Below are 19,109 nucleotides of genomic sequence, written 5' to 3' on the forward strand. Positions count from 1 at the left end.
ACAGATTTTAGCACTTTTTCAGCTAGAAAAGCTCAAAAAGGGCGATATTCACCAAAAACGCAATAAAGGGCGAAAGAAACTGGCTTTTCCAAAAAGGGCGAAAAGGGGCGAAAAAAAGGGCGAGCACCTTTGGGAAAGGGCTACTGGCGGATTATGCTCGGAAAAGTAGCGTTTTGTGCTCGTATACTGCCGGTATTCTGCCCCATTCTGCTCGTATTCTGCCGGATTCTCACGTGCTTATGAACACAATGGAGCCGCAGGCGCCAGCAGCCCTCTCCGCACTTCGTAGCTGGTTCTCCAGAGTATCTGCTCCTTCTTCTGCACTTTTCTGCCGAATTCTACTCATTCTGCTCCTTTCTAAAATAACCCATATTCTGCTCGAAATTCTGCCGACATTATCGGACGACGAGACATAATCAAATGCGGCCATAAGGTATCAAAAAGGAACCATGGGCATGTACCAGTGAGTTCATGTGCTTGTGAGCTGTAAATAGGCGCCACCAGCCCTCTCCGCACTTCCTAGCTGGGTTCTGCAGAGTACATATCTGCTCCTTCTTCTGCACTTTTCTGCCGAATTCTGCTCCTTTTCTAAAATAACCCATATGCTGCTCGAAATTGTGCCGGCACTAGCGAGGTTTTGCATTCCGAATTTCGGTTCAGCGTTCTTCGGTCATTTGTCGAACATCAAAATGTCGAATTTTCGCACCAACGTTTGTTTTGCAAGTCGAAAATGATGTGTTTTCATTTCGTGAGCCCCAGCATCAGCAACGTCCTGTCCGGTGCTCCTTTTCTTGCTGATTCCAACGAACTACATGTAAGTTACTTTGATCGCCCAAAGAGTGGAGGGCCAAACCTGCCTCCTCAGTCGCCTCAGAAAAATCAACTCCGGGCCAAGTCAAATTTTATGCGTATCGCCATGGTCTTTTCAGCCACACAGATGACGGTGAGGACACTCTAGGCGAAAGACAGTAGACAGGTAGTGGAGAGGAGCAATCAGAGGTAGCTGACGATGCTGATGACTGATGTTGCCAAAGACGCCTGCGAAGCGATGCCGAAATAAGAAACATCTTTGAATAAATCACGCGCTAGCGCTCTTGTACAAGAAAATTCATCCGAAAGATATAAAATATTTTCGGCAAAGTGAGCTTTTTCCGAACAAACATGCCGAATCTTCGTGTGCCTTTTTGACCTCGCTCTCGCGTGCCGAATCTTTTTGCCGAATTTCGGAATGCAAAACCTCACTTTTGATGTTCGACAAATGACCGAAGAACGCTGTACCGAAATTCGGAATGCAAAACCTCACTATCCGCCAGTACAGGGCCTATTTTGAGGGACGCGAAAAGCACTACATGTAAGTGCGAATTAAAAGAGTACCTTTGGAGTTTGGGAAAGGGATATTATCGACTGGTCAATTTTTAGCCGAAAAGCTGGCCGATTGTTAGTTCTTGCACGTGATGGAGCGGTCATCGGACCAATCACTGTAGGCTTTTCACCATGACAGCGGACAGCATCGGTGCAGACCGTGAACTGGCTGCGCTGGATCGCTACTACTAGACGCAAGCCTTTTCACGCCTTTGGCCCTGTAGCTCGTGTAAAAACTATCAGAGTCTGATTCTCATTTCCGCTGTCTAGCATCTACTACGCCACGGTCTAGCGCGGCTGTGTAGATCTACTGCGTGTACGTGCGTAACAGACAGGCCTACAACTATGTATCATGATGTATCATGATGTATAGTGCAAGCAAAATTGCCCACCGTTGTGCGTGCATGTGAACAGCTAGTCCGACTCAGTCGGTCGATTTCTTGTCGGAGTCGGTGTGGGAGCGCCGGCCGGATAATCGGCCTAGTGTGAACCAGGCCTTAGGTATCGAAAATCAATGGGAGTCAATTACTAAGAGAGTGAAATTTTTGTACTCACAGTTTAATGTTAGTCTAGCGCGATGGAGCGAGACGCGCAGGCATTGATGCGAGAGCTGGGCCTCACCAATCAAGACATTGTCTTCTTCGGAGACATAGACGTGAGAACAACTCCCGAAATCGGTCGTGGATCAGATGCATCGGTGTATCGAGTGAACTGGCAGGGAATAGATATCGCCTTGAAAGTCCTGCATCCCATTTTGATTGAGCCTGGTAATCAAGACCGCGAGAGGAAAATCCGTTCATTCGGCCAAGAGATATTTCGTCTCAGTCGCATCCACCACCCTAATCTCTGCCAATTGCTGGGCATTGCACGAGTTGGGCAAAACGCTGCTCTAGCGTTGGAGTTGCTGACTTCGACATTGCAAGAGTTGAGTGTTGGTGAGGGTCGTGAGGATGGCTTGAAGCTGATCGGCTACCTCTGCGACACGTCGGCTGGTATCAGATACTTGCACGTTTGTGGTATTCTCCACCGCGACCTCGCACCGAAAAATGTGATGATCAAGAACGGAGTCGCGAAGGTATGCGATTTTGGTATGGCGAAATTCCTACGTTGGGAATTCCCTCATCACCAGCAGCAACAGGCGGCTCGAATGGACATGACCCGTTGCCCCGGAACGTTAGTGTTTATGTCACCGGAGGCCCTGGTCGAGCAACCAGACTATGATCGTCCACTGGATATCTTCTCATTCGGAGTTACGCTACTGGCTGTTATCACTGGTGTTATGCCTGGGATCGACCTGATCAACGCTCCGTCCGTTGTAATCGTGCGCGACGCCGCCAGTGGACGGGAAACGACGCAGGTGGTGGCGGAGACAAGACGGCGTGCTGCGTATCTTCGGCGACTCTCTGATGACCACCCACTGAAGCCGATGGCAATTCGCTGCCACTCCAATGAACCCAGCGAGCGTCCGACTGCAGAGGACGTACACGAGGAGATGAAGCGAGTGTTGCAGCTCTTCGCAGGTCTTTCGTCGGTAAGTTACCGTAAAATTCCGTTAATAAGCCCCGGGCGTATACTTTGCAGAGGGTCAAAAACCGGGCGTATATTTGGGCATGGGCGTTATTTCGGACGCAATCTGCAGAAGATCAATCTATCAGCAACCCACTAGTTTCAGTGAACCACCGTTCACACTGAGCGCGGTAAAGTTACATCAAACCACAGCTGGAAATTTGGTCGTAACCAAGAATGTGGCAATAAATTACAGATTTGATAGGTAAACCACTTGCTATGGTAAGTACAAGGCACAACAGGTACCGGCATGTATGCGAACGCACGCTCACGCGCTGGTCATTTTGAGTCCACTTTACGCCCTGGGCGTATTTCAGGCATGGGCGCTAAAACGGACTTGAAGTGTACACTGCCTAAAACTGGGCTTATTATCGGACATGGGCGATATTTAGGGTGGGCTTATTTACGGATTTTACGGTATTTGTTGCAGTGAAGGGCTTGAAAGCGATGACATCACAATTAAACAAATCAGGAAAAATATAATTTCCGGAGCCAGTCTGCCTTGAGAGTGCGATGTCATACCCATCCCGGAATCTTGACATTGCTGAATTTTGGATCCACAATTCCACAATACCACATAGGTCCAGCATTTTCTGCTTCCTTACACGTTTGGGTAGTTCTCCTCTAACAGGCGGGTGACACATCCGCTTGTAGTGACTAGGCTAGGCCCTCCCTGTCAGGGATCCTCTCCTGGTAGTGAAAAAACTACACCTGTGTGCAACACAAGGTCAAGGGGTCCACACTTCACATCCTATACTGCGCCATGGGCGGTGTAGATCCGAAAACCGGTATTTGTTAAGAAGGGTTGGGAGAGACTGGTGATAGAAATGGTGATGCGTTAATTCGCGGACTTCTTGGAATTTGAGCATGGCAGGGGAGAAGGCCCATCAAGCATTTTGCATCCTTTAAATTTTATTTTTCTCCACCAGACAGTTTCTGTTCCTGGGGTTCAAATTCTATGTCCTTAATCTGAGCATGTTTGAGTTACTCCATACAGAAGGTACTTGTGTAAAGTAGGTTACAACATGATGATCCTGACGCACACACGACATACACACTACTCTTCAAACTTTATGATATGTACTGGGTGAGCAGGCTGACTTAGTGACGGCGGGAATTGATATGTACTGGGTGAGCAGGCTGACTTTGTGACTTTATGATATGTACTGGGTGAGCAGGCTGACTTAGTGACTATATGATATGTACTGGGTGAGGAGGCTAACTTAGTGACGGCGCGAATTGCGGACCCCACAACAACTACCGTAAAGTCGTGGATAAAAGCCGGGTTTGCATACAAGCACATCGCGGATAGAAGCCTGAATTTCAAACGTGTCAAATGCATATAAGCCTCTCGCGCGTAGAAGCCTGGCTTCTATGCAAGCGCGGATCGGGTAGGTCAAGAGTGCATGCGCTATGTACGGTGCCGCCATACCAGTAGTCAGTGGTAGATCGATGGGTGTTGCACGTAGAAGCGTGCATACAAGCCTGGTGTAGTATCCCTGCCCGACCAATACGGAAGTAGTACGGAACCAACACGGAGCTTTGCCTGATGTATATTTAGTGTATCTCCGTATGTAAGCGTCCGCTGCATAAAGGCGGCTGCGCATTTCTGTTTTGATGGAGATTAGATATTATAGCAACGACAAAGCTAACTCGAAGAAGAAGTAGTCAACCTCTAGGTGTGCACCGGAGAGAAAGTCATTTATTTGCCGCTTCTTCTTTAACTTCAAATATATCCTAGGTGTGTACCTAAGAGAATAATAATAAAAGATAACTCGTGTTAATTGCACCGCGCCTACCACTCGGCTACCTGTTACAGTTGGCAAAAAATGTCAGTGGTGCATATAAGCATGGTTTGCATACAAGCCTGGTTTGCATACAAGCCTGGTTTGCATTAAAGCCTGATGCTGAAAGCGGCTTATACGCTTGTAACCCCGGTTGTTATCCGCGACTTTACGGTATGTTAGTGCATAGATAACAGAAATTTACACTCAGAGTGCAGAGTGCAGTATTCAATATGGAGAATGCAAGGGAATTGTAAGGCTAATATTAATGCAGAAATGTTGTGAGATAGAAGTCTGCATATTACCGTATTGGCTGGAATTAAGTGAGCAGTTTTTATGTGCGCTTGTTTTCCTGGCGCTTGTCTTGATCTGTTTCAATCAGAATCAGATCCTCTATCGTTGCCATAAAGCTCTCTCTCACTCTCTCTCTCTCTCTCTCTCTCTCTCTCTCTCTCTCTCTCTCTCTCTCTCTCTCTCTCTCTCTCTGTCTGTCTGTCTCTCTCTCGCTCTCCCTCCCCCACCCACTCTTGGTGCATCTAGGTGGCCATAAGTCGAGACCCTAGGTCGGCGGAGCTCCCTAAACCTCACCACCATGGCCACGTTTAAGGTTGTGCGTGCTTCCCCTAGCTACATCTCATGGCAGTGGTCTTTGTAAAATAACAAAATTAAATAAAAAAGAGAAAATCTGTGGGTGCACATCCAGTGCATTTGCAGATTTACGTGCTTCTCCTTCTAGGGGCGTATACATGGTACATGGTGTGTGTGCGTGCGTGCGTGCATGCGTGCGTGCATGTGTGTCTATGTGTGTGTGTGTGTGCGTGGATGTGTGTGTGTGTGTGCGCGCGTGCATGCATGCGCGCTCGCGCGCACGTGCGTGCGTGTGTGTGTTCATAACAGCCTCATCTTCCCAATGTACCACCCGCTGTTGTACGTCGACTGGACTCTATCTCTGAGCAGCTAACCCAGCAAGCTACGTCTATCACGTCACTCGCCACACGGAGTGATGCACTAGAGGAACAGCTTGCAGCAGTCATTACACAAAACCAGACCACGGCACAGCAGCTACCAGCTATCCAACAAGAAGTATCCAGCATACGCAATGAACAAACCACCACAAACAACCAAATCGAATCTTTGGCCGAACAGCTCAGGGATACGAACCATCGCCTTGCACAACAGACTGCAGCACTATCTAGCCAGCACACAGAGACTTCTGACCAAATCTCTGCATTGAACGACAACGTGTTGTCTATCTCTGGCCAACTGTCAAGACTGTCCTCTCCACCCCGTCAGGTATGGACCTTTATTCCCGGAAACCAACTACCAATCCTTAAAAAAATAACACTATCTAAAGTTTGTACATTCGCTTGACAAATCAACTTGTTTAACACCTAGATGTTACTTGTTCACCACTCAGTTGTGTACTCTGACTGATGACCATCGCAAGACAAACAATCCTAGAGACAATCAATTGTTCTTCGCTGTTGTTTGTACTAGTAGATGCATGCTACCATAGAATGACTGCGCACTTTATCTTAGTCGTTGCAAGTGAAGAAAAACTGTTGTCGCCCCGTCGACTCTTTCGAAAGTGTTGCCAGGAAGGAAAGTTCTTTCTCATGATCAGAAAACAATGTGAATGGTTATAGTCTCAAACTTTAGCCAGGATAATCATCGTTTTTGATTTACAACAATGTTTTGGGAAAGAAATGCTAGATTTCTGAACCACAAAACTGCTATTTACCCTGAAATAATTTTGTGAACCCATCATTCCGTTTACTGCGATCAGAAAGTGGTGCAGATTTCTTCCAATCACTTGAACAGCATACGGACTCTAACGATTATGCAATGAAATCTAAGCGTATCCCTTAGTGCTGGGAGGCAGTCATTATAGTAGATACAATGGTATGGGGTAGCAGTGTAGCATGACATTTATACAGAATATGTCAGCATAAACGGGAGGGCACATTGAACTTGTAGGGTAGATAAGATAAGAATATGATTCAGATCCTTGACGAAAATCATAATAGAATATGGGTCTGACGAAAGCGCCTTTATTTTTTTCAGGATCCTGGCCAGGCAAGAAATGGACCAGTGCATGCGAAAACGTGTCTTCGGGGAAACCGATTTCTTTCAGAATTTTGAGAAAATCGCTCGGAAAGAAGAGTTATATTTTTTTGTGGCTCGATCGCGGATCTTGTCGACATTCCTAATCGATCTCAAGACGAAAAGAGAAGTGACAAGCGATCGACTTGCATTGATCATCTTGGACGTGGCGGCACAGGAGGAGTTTGAAGTAGCACTTGAGAAAGGGCCTCTGAGTAGACACACTCGTGGCAGACGCCGAGCGGTACGTCGGTCGAGCTGTACCGCTCACGTGATTATCGTCGGCGAGTCCGAAGAGATCGGCAAAGTTTATTATTGAGGTTGAAGACGACAATTTATATGGCGAGTCGTGATTCGGAGGAGTCGGCAACTAGCAGCTATGCTGCTCACAGTGACTCTGACGAAGCCCCAGCTAAGCGTTCGCGAGGGAAAGACTCCTGCGTCGAGGTTGGAGGTGAGCCAAGTGCGTATGAATTAGGCGGAGATTCTGTGGACTCTGCAAGCGACATTGAGCAGGACGCGCTTCAGAGCATTGCCGCTGTGCACTCACTGATTCTTGAATGCTGTGGCTGCGTTCAGAACTACCGTTTCAGTAGCTTCACGTCGAGTGCAATCCTATCTCGGTGATGGAATCGAAGGACCTCGGTATTTTTTATATTGGTGTGCTGGCTGCGCTGCACGCCTGACGATCCTGTCGACGGTCGTGCATCAGTCGACAGCTTCCGCTATGGAATGCATGCGCATCACGTTTGGATAAACTGTGATGGAGCACATCGTGTGTCAAACTGCGTTCATGAAGCTCCATGTGGTTGGCAGAACATGACTGTGTGCAAGTGGACCGGCAAGGAGAACAATAGCTGTCATCTTGGTGCATATGGAAATTTGGCAATGTGCCTTGGAAAAAATATATTGCAGAAGTGGGAGACAGACAGCAGCAGTTCATTCTGAACAACAGCTTCTGGTTCAGCCTCCCGCTGTCTGCAGCACCAAGAGGGAGAGGTGAGAAATCTCCCCTAAACTTACCTGCATCTGTCGCCCACAAGTCTGTCCTTTCGGAACATGTCAAGCAGTCTGGTGAAGCGCAAACCTTGGGTTACCGCGTATTCCTGTATCTGTGAACGCGACGGATGGATGTGTGGAACAGGTGTGAGCTACTCCGGGATGATATTGCTCGTGGAGAGGATGAAAAGATGTCTGCAACGGAACCACTACGTGACCACGTTGTCTTTGCACAAAAAGGACGCGAATTCTTGTCAGCTCAACGCCGCAAGTACTTGCTGGACAATGTTGCTGGGTGTTGTCTGGAGAACAAGGCAGCCTTCATTGAATGTCTTGGCCGATACTAAAGGCTGATACGCAAAACTGTTGCTGCTTTCAGTGATACTGTAGATAATGCATTATACAAGGCATATTCTATGTTGGACAATGCCATAGAAATCATGGTCTCTATGTACTTTCAAATGTGATATCCAACTTTAGCTTCCACAGAGGTGTTCCCTAGACCCCTGTGATTGATTTTCAAGAAAAAATTCTTTTCCAAGAATTTGCCCTTAGACACGGTTGTTGCGAAACCACAAGTTCTCAAGAGTGAAAGGCCTTCTCACTTGTGACATTGTGTTCGTGTCAATGCAGTTGTATCCCGACTCCGCCGTACCGCTGATGTTTGCGACTTGGTATACGCTACAGGCGCTATGTGCGGTTTTGCTGTGTGCGCTGTAGTTGTATGTTGTATGTGTATGCTTTGCTCATATACGCTGTCATTTTCACGCTATAACTACCTGGTGGTTTTAGTGTTAGTTATTGTTAATTAGTCGATCGAAGTGAAATATACTGTCAAGAGTTCATAGTTGTCCTGGTGCCGTGTGGTCATTCGTTCCTGACTTATAGAGAATCAGAAGGGTTCACAACAACGGTAGTGCATGCACTAGCCCTTAATAATGAATGGCTGGCAGCTGGGGTTAAATGAGCACTTGCATGTTTGTTGATGTGTGTGTGTATTTCTGTATTTGTGTGCATGTCAACTGCAGGTATCTACTTCAAGACCTTTAGCTGCACAAGAAGAACTGTCAAATGATGCTCCTCCCATGGAATGTTTCAGTCCTCCACTAGCGGGAGTGAGTTGAAAGACATTTTTGCCATATATTATAAAGAAGAAGTAAAAACCAAAATGTTGGAATTCACTGGCTAGAAAAAACAAATCTTCAAATAGCTGTGCGAGGCGGAGTAGGCTGGATAGTGGCGGTCAATACTTCAGTCTTCCAAACTGTTGAATTGTGTAATTCCAGCACAAGAGGTTATGTCGTCTTGCGTAGTATTGCTGTTATCACAAAATGTGTGTGTGTGTGTGTGTATGTGTGCTTTTGTGTGTTTGTGTGTGTCTGCATCTGTGTCTGTGTGCGTATTTGCGTGCATGTCAACTGCAGGTATCTACTTCAAGACCTTTAGCTGCACAAGGAGAACTGTCAAATGCTCCTCCTCCCATGGCTTGTTTCAGTCCTCCACTAGCGGGAGTGAGTTGAAAGACATTTTTGCAATATATTATAAAGAAGAAGTAAAAACCAAAATGTTGGAATTCACTGGCTAGAAAAAACAAATCGTCAAATAGCTGCGCGAGGCGGAGTAGGCTGGATAGTGGCGGTCAATACTTCAGTCTTGCTCACTGTTGAATGCGTCAGGTGAAATTACTGGTCAGTCGGCGTCACGCTTTTTTTCACAAAAATTTGCGTTTCACCTGCTGGGAGAGTATGCGTGTACTCGAGTCTCATCCTGAGCACGTTTTTTTCTTCTTTTTTTCAGCTCCAGTATAGCTGTATTTTTCATTGCAAAGCCGTCCTCGATTGTTGTGTTCGTTGTTCAAACAAAGAGGACATTCAATCATGAAGGCAGAGGACATAGGAGCCTGATTGGAGTTTCTCGTGGCATAGGACGGCCACACAGAGACACTTTGGGATTTTCTGAATATAAAATACCGTACGCACGATGCTGAGATCAATTTGTGCGATATCAAATTGTTTGTGATCTACCACATCGAGCAGAACGGGATCCAAACACAAGCTTAAGCTTACCGACGGTTAGGCTGCCGACCTGGCTGGACAAATGATCCCTGGCTTCACCAGACGCCAGACGTCGGACACCATGTCCTTTGCCGCGACGTCCATCTCCAAAAAGAACTCCATCTTCGTCGTGAAAAGGCTTGAAATACTCAATATTCAACCGAGATTCGCGGCCTCACACTTTCTCAGATCGAAGTGGACATTCAATCATGAAGGCAGAGAACATAGGAGCCTGATTGGAGTTTCTCGTGGCATAGGACGGCCACACAGAGACACTTTGGGATTTTCTGAATATAAAATACCGTACGCACGATGCTGAGATCAATTTGTGCGATATCAAATTGTTTGTGATCTACCACATCGAGCAGAACGGGATCCAAACACAAGCTTAAGCTTACCGACGGTTAGGCTGCCGACCTGGCTGGACAAATGATCCCTGGCTTCACCAGACGCCAGACGTCGGACACCATGTCCTTTGCCGCGACGTCCATCTCCAAAAAGAACTGCATCTTCGTCGTGAAAAGACTTGAAATACTCAAGATTCAACCGAGATTCGCGGTCTCACCCTTTCTCAGATCGAATCATTTTTTGTTGTAGCAGTTGCAGGGCAGATCCCCGCCACTACTTCAACAGGCAATGGCTCCAAAGCATGCCTGGAACAAGCCATATCGAGGTTGCAAGCCACCCCTCTCAGCACTTTTTTTGAAGAAATTCGAAATTTCAATGGTGGAAGATATACTATGAAGAGAATTTCAAAAAGTATATTTCGCGGAGCGATCGCTCAACCTACGTCATTCAAACTTTGCAGGATGGTTCAGACGTACATGCTAGGCATGGAACCACAGAAGATGATATCATAGCTGACACACAGAGTCACACACACAGCAGATTCGTGTGCACAGATACTAAATTAGTAGACGTCGTCATCTTCTTCCCGCTGATCTCAAATGTACGATGACGTGCTATTTCGCCTGACGGGTGTAAATCCAGGACAAGAGGTTATGTCGTCTTGCGTAGTATTACTGTTATCACAAAAGGTGTGTGTGTGTGTGTGTGTGTGTGTGTGTGTGTGTGTGTGTGTGTGTGTGTGTGTGTGTTATCACACATCCACTCTGATTTAGCCACTCGCACTAGTAGCAAGTATTACCTTCACGGGGGCAGGGGTAACTGCAGTTGGATCCCGGGACGGATACCCTGATGCCGTCAATCCTTTTTCTGGACCTTGTCCTCACCCACTTACTGAGGTGTGGTGAGCCCATAAGTGGGATCATTTTCAAGTCCACCCAGAGTTTTGGGGATTTCAGGGGGTGTCGGCCGTTGGGCGGTTCAATAACCAATTGAGTCATCTTTCCAAGATTCCTTTTGAGTCTCTCTCCCCTCTCCCGGGGGGACTCACGTGACCAGTTTTGGCAGTGAGCAACAAGTACAGTACAGTACAGTGTGTGTGTGTTTGTGTGTGTGTGTGTGTGTTTGTGTGGGTTTGTGAGTGTGTTTGTGTGTGTGTGCCAGCTAGTTCGGTTGGTGGGTACACCTATGCCTGATTGTGTTGGGTCTGTTGCCAACGGGCTCGGCTACTTGAAGGTGTATTGTTGTACCTGCCACCTTTGTTGGTTTCAGGGTTCATATACTTTCTATTTGAAGTATACATACCTGTTAACCATGGACTACTTCTGGCTAGATTAACTCTTGTGTAATCAATGGTGCTAGTGAAGCTTACATCAGATCCACTCTGATTTAGCTACCCACACTAGTAGCAAGTATTACCTTCGCTGGGGGCAGGGGTAACTGCAGTTTGATCCCTGGACGGATACCCTGATGCCGTCAATCCTTTTTCTGCACCTTGTCCTCACCCACTTACTGAGGTGTGGTAAGCCCATAAGTGGGATCATTTTCAAGTCCATCCAGAGTTTTGGGGATTTCAGGGGGTGTCGGCCGTTGGGCAGTTCAATAGCCAATTGAGTCATCTTTCCAAGATTCCCTTTGAGTCTCTCTCCCCTCTCCCGGGGAGACCCACGTGACCAGTTTTGGCAGTGAGCAACAAGTATAAGTGTGTGTGTGTGTGTTTGTGTTTGTGTGTGTCTGTGTGCGTATTTGTGTGCATGTCAACTGCAGGTATCTACTTCAAGACCTTTAGCTGCACAAGGAGAACTGTCAAATGCTCCTCCTCCCATGGCTTGTTTCAGTCCTCCACTAGCGGGAGTGAGTTGAAAGATATTTTTGCCATATATTGTAAAGAAAAAGTAAAAACCAAAATGTTGGAATTCACAGGCTAGAAAAAACAAATCTTCAAATAGCTGTGCGAGGCGGAGTAGGCTGGATAGTGGCGGTCAATACTTCAGTCTTGCTAACTGTTGAATGGTGTAAATCCAGGACAAGAGGTTATGTTGTCTTGCGTAGTATTGCCGTTATCACAAAGGATTGTGTGTGTGTGTTTGTGTTTGTGTGTGTTTGTGTGTGTGTGTTTGTGTTTGTGTGTGTTTGTGTGTGTGTGTGTGTTTGTGTGTGTTTGTGTGTGTGTGTGTTTGTTGTGTGTGTGCCAGCTAGTTCGGTTGGTGGGTACACTTATGCCTGATTGTGTTGGGTCTGTTGCCAACGAGCTCGGCTACTTGAAGGTGTAATGTTGTACCTGCCACCTTTGTTGGTTTCAGGGTTCATATACTTTCAATTTGAAGTATACATACCTGTTAACCATGAACTGCTTCTGGCTAGATTAACTCTTGCGTAATCAATGGTGCTAGTGAAGCTTACATCAGATCCACTCTGATTTAGCCACCCACACTAGTAGCAAGTATTACCTTCACTGGGGGCAGGGGTAACTGCAGTTGGATCCCTGGACGGATACCCTGATGCCGTCAATCCTTTTTCTGCACCTTGTCCTCACCCACTTACTGAGGTGTGGTGAGCCCATAAGTGGGATCATTTTCAAGTCCATCCAGAGTTTTGGGGATTTCAGGGGGTGTCGGCCGTTGGGCGGTTCAATAGCCAATTGAGTCATCTTTCCAAGATTCCCTTTGAGTCTCTCTCCCCTCTCCCGGGGAGACTCACGTGACCAGTTTTGGCAGTGAGCAACAAGTACAAGTGTGTGTGTGTGTGTGTGTGTGTGTGTGTGTTTGTGTGTGTGTGTGTTTGTGTCTGTATTTGTGTCTGTGTGCGTATTTGTGTGCATGTCAACTGCAGGTATCTACTTCAAGACCTTTAGCTGCACAAGGAGAACTGTCAAATGCTCCTCCTCCCATGGCTTGTTTCAGTCCTCCACTAGCGGGAGTGAGTTGAAAGATATTTTTGCCATATATTGTAAAGAAGAAGTAAAAACCAAAATGTTGGAATTCACTGGCTAGAAAAAACAAATCTTCAAATAGCTGTGCGAGGCGGAGTAGGCTGGATAGTGGCGGTCAATACTTCAGTCTTGCTAACTGTTGAATGGTGTAAATCCAGGACAAGAGGTTATGTTGTCTTGCGTAGTATTGCTGTTATCACAAAGGATCGTGTGTGTGTGTGTTTGTGTTTGTGTGTGTTTGTGTGTGTGTGTTATCACACATCCACTCTGATTTAGCCACTCGCACTAGTAGCAAGTATTACCTTCACGGGGGGCAGGAGTAACTGCAGTTGGATCCCGGGACGGATACCCTGATGCCGTCAATCCTTTTTCTGCACCTTGTCCTCACCCACTTACTGAGGTGTGGTGAGCCCATAAGTGGGATCATTTTCAAGTCCATCCAGAGTTTTGGGGATTTCAGGGGGTGTCGGCCGTTGCGCGGTTCAATAACCAATTGAGTCATCTTTCCAAGATTCCTTTTGAGTCTCTCTCCCCTCTCCCGAGGAGACCCACGTGACCAGTTTAGGCAGTGAGCAACAAGTACAAGTGTGTGTGTGTGTTTGTGTTTGTCTGTGTCTGTGTGCGTATTTGTGTGCATGTCAACTGCAGGTATCTACTTCAAGACCTTTAGCTGCACAAGGAGAACTGTCAAATGCTGCTCCTCCCATGGGTTGTTTCAGTCCTCCACTAGCGGGAGTGAGTTGAAAGATATTTTTGCCATATATTGTAAAGAAGAAGTAAAAACCAAAATGTTGGAATTCACTGGCTAGAAAAAACAAATCTTCAAATAGCTGTGCGAGGCGGAGTAGGCTGGATAGTGGCGGTCAATACTTCAGTCTTGCTAACTGTTGAATGGTGTAAATCCAGGACAAGAGGTTATGTTGTCTTGCGTAGTATTGCTGTTATCACAAAGGATTGTGTGTGTGTGTTTGTGTTTGTGTGTGTTTGTGTGTGTGTGTTATCACACATCCACTCTGATTTAGCCACTCGCACTAGTAGCAAGTATTACCTTCACGGGGGGCAGGAGTAACTGCAGTTGGATCCCGGGACGGATACCCTGATGCCGTCAATCCTTTTTCTGCACCTTGTCTTCACCCACTTACTGAGGTGTGGTGAGCCCATAAGTGGGATCATTTTCAAGTCCATCCAGAGTTTTGGGGATTTCAGGGGGTGTCGGCCGTTGCGCGGTTCAATAACCAATTGAGTCATCTTTCCAAGATTCCTTTTGAGTCTCTCTCCCCTCTCCCGGGGAGACTCACGTGACCAGTTTTGACAGTGAGCAACAAGTACAGTACAGTACAGTGTGTGTGTGTGTGTGTGTGTGTGTGTGTGTGTTTGTGTGTGTTTGTGTGTGTGTGTGTGTGTGTGTGTGTGTGTGTGTGTGTTTGATGAAATCTGTCAGAGGGAAGAGAGGGAGAGGGAGACGTTGCCTGCTGTGTTTGGGGGGGGGGGGGGGGATGAAATCTGTCAGAGAGATGAGAGGGAGAGGGAGACGTTGCCTGCTGTGTTTGGGCTCATGGAACGTGAGATCCTTGGTGGAGCGGGACGGCGACATCGACACTGCTTGTGTTTCTGGACGCGTCGTGGAAGACAAAAAAATTTACCGAGTTATTTCTGAACTGAAAAGGCTGAAAGTGGCGGCGGCAGGCCTGCAGGAAACCCACTGGTTTGGACAAAATATCTACGCTGTCAACGGATTTACTGTGATCTGTTCGGGCCGCACCACTCCTGGTGAAGCGGATAATCGACGTCGAGGTGAGGGAGTTGCTCTTGTTTTGAATCGTGATACAACTTCGGCGTGGAGGGCTGGCGGCTGCGTATGGAACGCGGTGAGTTCTCGGATTGTGAGTGTACGTTTGAAGTACTGTGCAGCTGATGGACCGGATGTTTGGCTCACTCTGGTCAGCGTTTATGCTCCAACGTTTGCTGCGTCGCGGGCATGCAAGGAACTATTTTATGACGGTCTACAACGCACTCTGTACAATGTACCCCAGACTGACCATTGTGTAATGCTTGGCGATTTCAATGCTCGAGTTGGATCTAGTGAGCGGGGTGATGAGTGGTCCACTGTACGTGGTTCGCATGGATTTGGTGCACTGAACTCTTCAGGAGCTGACCTGCTATCATTTGCTGCATTCAATCAGTTGAGTATTTGTAACACCTGGTTCCCCAAGCGAGACCTCTTCAAGCGGACTTGGCAGCACCCAGGCACTTTGAACTGGCACTGTATCGACTACATTCTAGTGCGCCAGGAGGACCGCCGTTGGTGTATGGACACTGCGGTCGCGCGCAGTGCTGAGTGTGGAAGTGACCACCAACTCCTCTGTTTAACTTTTGCACTCCCGTGTGGACGATTAGTTCCGGAGCGCGACCAGGCAAATGTGCGGCGCCGGCGTTATGATGTTGACCAGCTGCGGGTGCGCACCTCGGACCCGGACTCACCTTCGCCTGCAGAAAGGTACCAAGCTACCATTGCAACCGAGCTTGTAGATACATGGCAAGAACAGCACGACATAGATCAGAAATGGTCCAACGTCAAGGCGGCTATCGACAAGTCTGCTGCGTCTGTCTTGGGCTTCTCCCGGCGTCGCCAACCAGACTGGTTTTGGGAGGCAGAGTCAGCCATCCAGCCATTGCTAGATGAACGGAATCGGTGCTATACCGACTGGCTATGTAGTGGCCAGAGCCGCGAATGCTCGCACTACACAGCGTTTAAGGTGGCTAGATCCAGGGCGCGTGCTTCCATATCCTCGGCTAGGGTACACTGGATAAAGGCAAAGGCACAGGCGACCACAGAGTCGAGATTCAATGGAGCGGTCGTATGGAAGTGCATCCATGACCTCCAGTCTTGTACCCGGGGCCTCGCCCCTGTGCGCACTTCCGCCGTGCTGGATGAGAACGGTAACATCTGCAGTTCAGCAGAGGAGCAGAGCCACCGGTGGGGAAGACACTTTGATGGTGTTCTCAACGTGGCAAGTGCATGGATTCGCAATGCCCTGGACGACATCCCACAGCGACAGGAGGCTGATCATCTTGCTGAGGCGCCGACTCTCCGTGAAGTCAGCCGCGCTATCTCCCGCCTACAGAATGGCAAGTCCGCTGGAGCCTCTGGCATCCTCCCTGAGATGCTGAAGAGGGGTGGCCCTGACCTCACCGCCAAGCTTGTGGAGCTGTTTGGCGATGTGTGGCGTGCTGGGGTGGTCCCGCAGGAGTGGGTGGACGCCACGTTGGTCCCCATCCCTAAGAAAGGGGATTTATCTCGCTGTGATAATTGCAGGGTATCTCACTGCTGGATGTTGTGGGCAAGGTTCTGGCGAGCGTCATCCAGACTCGTCTCCAGTCCGTGGCTGCGGATTTCTCCCAGAGTCTCAGTGTGGCTTCAGGCGTGGCCGATCTTGTACAGATATGGTTTTCAGTGTTCGGCAGTTCCTCGAGAAGACCATTGAGCACGACTGCAAAGGCTTCTTTGTATTTATAGACCTCAAGAAAGCCTATGATTCCGTGCCTCGGGATTGCCTGTGGGAAGTCTTATCCCGAGCGGGTATCCCTGCTCCAATGCTTGCCGTGATCCGTTCCTTTCACACTGACATGTCGGCGGTGGTTCGGGTAGAGAACACGACAACTGACCCTATCCGGGTCACGAATGGTCTCCGTCAGGGGTGCACCATGGCACCTGTGCTGTTTAACATCTTCATGTGGGCGGTGGTGACTGTGTGGCAGCGACGAGTCCGAGATGTACCCGGTGTTGGTTTTGAGTTCCGGCATTGTGATGGTGACAATAACCTTTACCGCAAGCCTACCAGGACGGATCCGGTTGCCATTGCCACTGAGTCACAGTTTGCAGACGACTGAGCACTTTTCGCGACGACTCGTGCAGGGGCGGAGACGGCACTTGCAGTGTTTGACACGACCGCAGCTAAGTTTGGGCTTAAAGTAAGCGCTACCAAGACACAGTTCTTGGTTGCAGGTAGGGATGTTTCGCCTGGGGACTGCGCTCCAATCGAGCTAGCTGGCACGGTCATCGAGTGTGTTTCGGAGTTCCGGTATCTGGGATCTCTCATTCATCGCGGTGGCCGGTCGACACAGGACATCACTGCTCGGATTGCGCATGCCTCTCGTGCTTGTGGCGCCTTGCAAGGAACCATCTTCAGCAATCCTGACCTTGATTTGCATATCAAGAGGTGTGTGTTTAATGCATGTGTGCTGTCGCTCCTCCTCTATGGGTCAGAGTGTTGGACACCATTGCAACACGATCTCCAACGTTTGTCAGTCTTTCATATGCGGTGCATCCGTTCCATCCTGGGTGTGTCCCGCAGAGATTGCTGGAATAATCACACGACCAACGCCCAACTGCTGGAGATGTGGGGTGACTCTGATACCATCTGCGTGAAGGTCGCACAGCGTCGCCTAGAGTGGCTGGGCCATGTTGCCCGAATGGACAGTAGCCGGATGCCGAGACAGATCCTGTTTGGCTCACTTCTCACACGTCGCCTAGCACATGGCCCTCGCAAGCGCTGGAAGGATTGCGTTGTCTCCGACCTAAGAGTTCGTGGCCTCACCAAGGAATGGTACCCTATCGCCTGTGAGTCCCGCGCTGACTGGCGGACTATGTACGCCGAGCCTGTGGAGAATGTGCCTCAGCCTGACCCAGTGGTATGTGCGGATTGCAATCGGTCATTCTCGCGCCCTTGAGATCGTGCTCACCACAAATGTGTGGTTGAGCGGGCAAAGCCGATCGCTGAGCAGCGAGGGGCTTGCCACTGTGGAGATTGTGGGCGTTGGTTTCGCAGCAAGGGTGGTTTAGCTGTTCACCGCTGTTCCGCACCTCAGCCTCAGCCTCCCGAGCCCCGGCAAGTCTATGTGCAGGATGCCTGCTGTGCTGCGCACTGTGCCTTGTGTGCCCGCTGCTTTCGGTCTGTGCAAGGCCGCGGTCGTCACCGGTGCTCGAGGACTGGCCCGCGCCCGACTGTCCAGCAGCGTAATTCGTTCAGCCATGTATGCGTGTGTTCTCACCGGTTCCGTTTGCCCCACCATCTCCGGCGTCATCAGGCTGCGTGCTCCATCTTCCTCTCTGATGCCCCTCCGGGGCCCATGTGACCCCTGTGGCAGTGGCTCTACAGGACAGGACAGGTGTGTGTTTGTGTGTGTTTGTGTGTGTGTTTGTGTGTGTGTGCCAGCTAGTTCGGTTGGTGGGTACACTTATGCCTGATTGTGTTGGGTCTGTTGCCAACGGGCTCGGCTACTTGAAGGTGTATTGTTGTACCTGCCACCATTGTTGGTTTCAGGGTTCATATACTTTCTATTTGAAGTATACATACCTGTTAACCATGGACTGCTTCTGGCTAGATTAACTCTTGTGTAATCAATGGTGCTAGTGAAGCTTACATCAGATCCACTCTGATTTAGCTACCCACACTAGTAGCAAGTATTACCTTCGCTGGGGGCAGGGGTAACTGCAGTTTGATCCCTGGACGGATACCCTGATGCCGTCAATCCTTTTTCTGCACCTTGTCCTCACCCACTTACTGAGGTGTGGTGAGCCCATAAGTGGGATCATTTTCAAGTCCATCCAGAGTTTTGGGGATTTCAGGGGGTGTCGGCCGTTGGGCGGTTCAATAGCCAATTGAGTCATCTTTCCAAGATTCCTTTTGAGTCTCTCTCCCCTCTCCCGGGGAGACCCACGTGACCAGTTTAGGCAGTGAGCAACAAGTACAAGTGTGTGTGTGTTTGTCTGTGTCTGTGTGCGTATTTGTGTGCATGTCAACTGCAGGTATCTACTTCAAGACCTTTAGCTGCACAAGGAGAACTGTCAAATGCTGCTCCTCCCATGGGTTGTTTCAGTCCTCCACTAGCGGGAGTGAGTTGAAAGACATTTTTGCCATACATTATAAAGAAGAAGTAAAAACCAAAATGTTGCAATTCACT

At 48.6% G+C, this 19,109-nt stretch overlaps 1 protein-coding gene across 1 annotated transcript in view; it reads left to right on the forward strand.

Annotated features, from left to right (window-relative positions):
- Positions 1 to 1,856: 1,856 nt before the first annotated feature.
- LOC135812331 (probable serine/threonine-protein kinase roco5) overlaps positions 1,857 to 19,109 on the forward strand; it is a 48,210-nt gene continuing 30,957 nt past the window's right edge. The window contains exons 1-8 of the mRNA XM_065325711.1: positions 1,857 to 2,893; positions 5,610 to 6,005; positions 8,843 to 8,929; positions 9,239 to 9,325; positions 11,981 to 12,067; positions 13,046 to 13,132; positions 13,794 to 13,880; positions 18,955 to 19,041. Coding sequence (XP_065181783.1) covers positions 1,940 to 2,893; positions 5,610 to 6,005; positions 8,843 to 8,929; positions 9,239 to 9,325; positions 11,981 to 12,067; positions 13,046 to 13,132; positions 13,794 to 13,880; positions 18,955 to 19,041 — 1,872 coding nt within the window. The 5' untranslated portion in view covers positions 1,857 to 1,939. The remainder of the gene's footprint in view (positions 2,894 to 5,609; positions 6,006 to 8,842; positions 8,930 to 9,238; positions 9,326 to 11,980; positions 12,068 to 13,045; positions 13,133 to 13,793; positions 13,881 to 18,954; positions 19,042 to 19,109) is intronic.

This window comes from Sycon ciliatum, chromosome 3 (genome assembly GCF_964019385.1).
Source record: "Sycon ciliatum chromosome 3, ocSycCili1.1, whole genome shotgun sequence".
Lineage (NCBI taxonomy): Eukaryota > Metazoa > Porifera > Calcarea > Leucosolenida > Sycettidae > Sycon > Sycon ciliatum.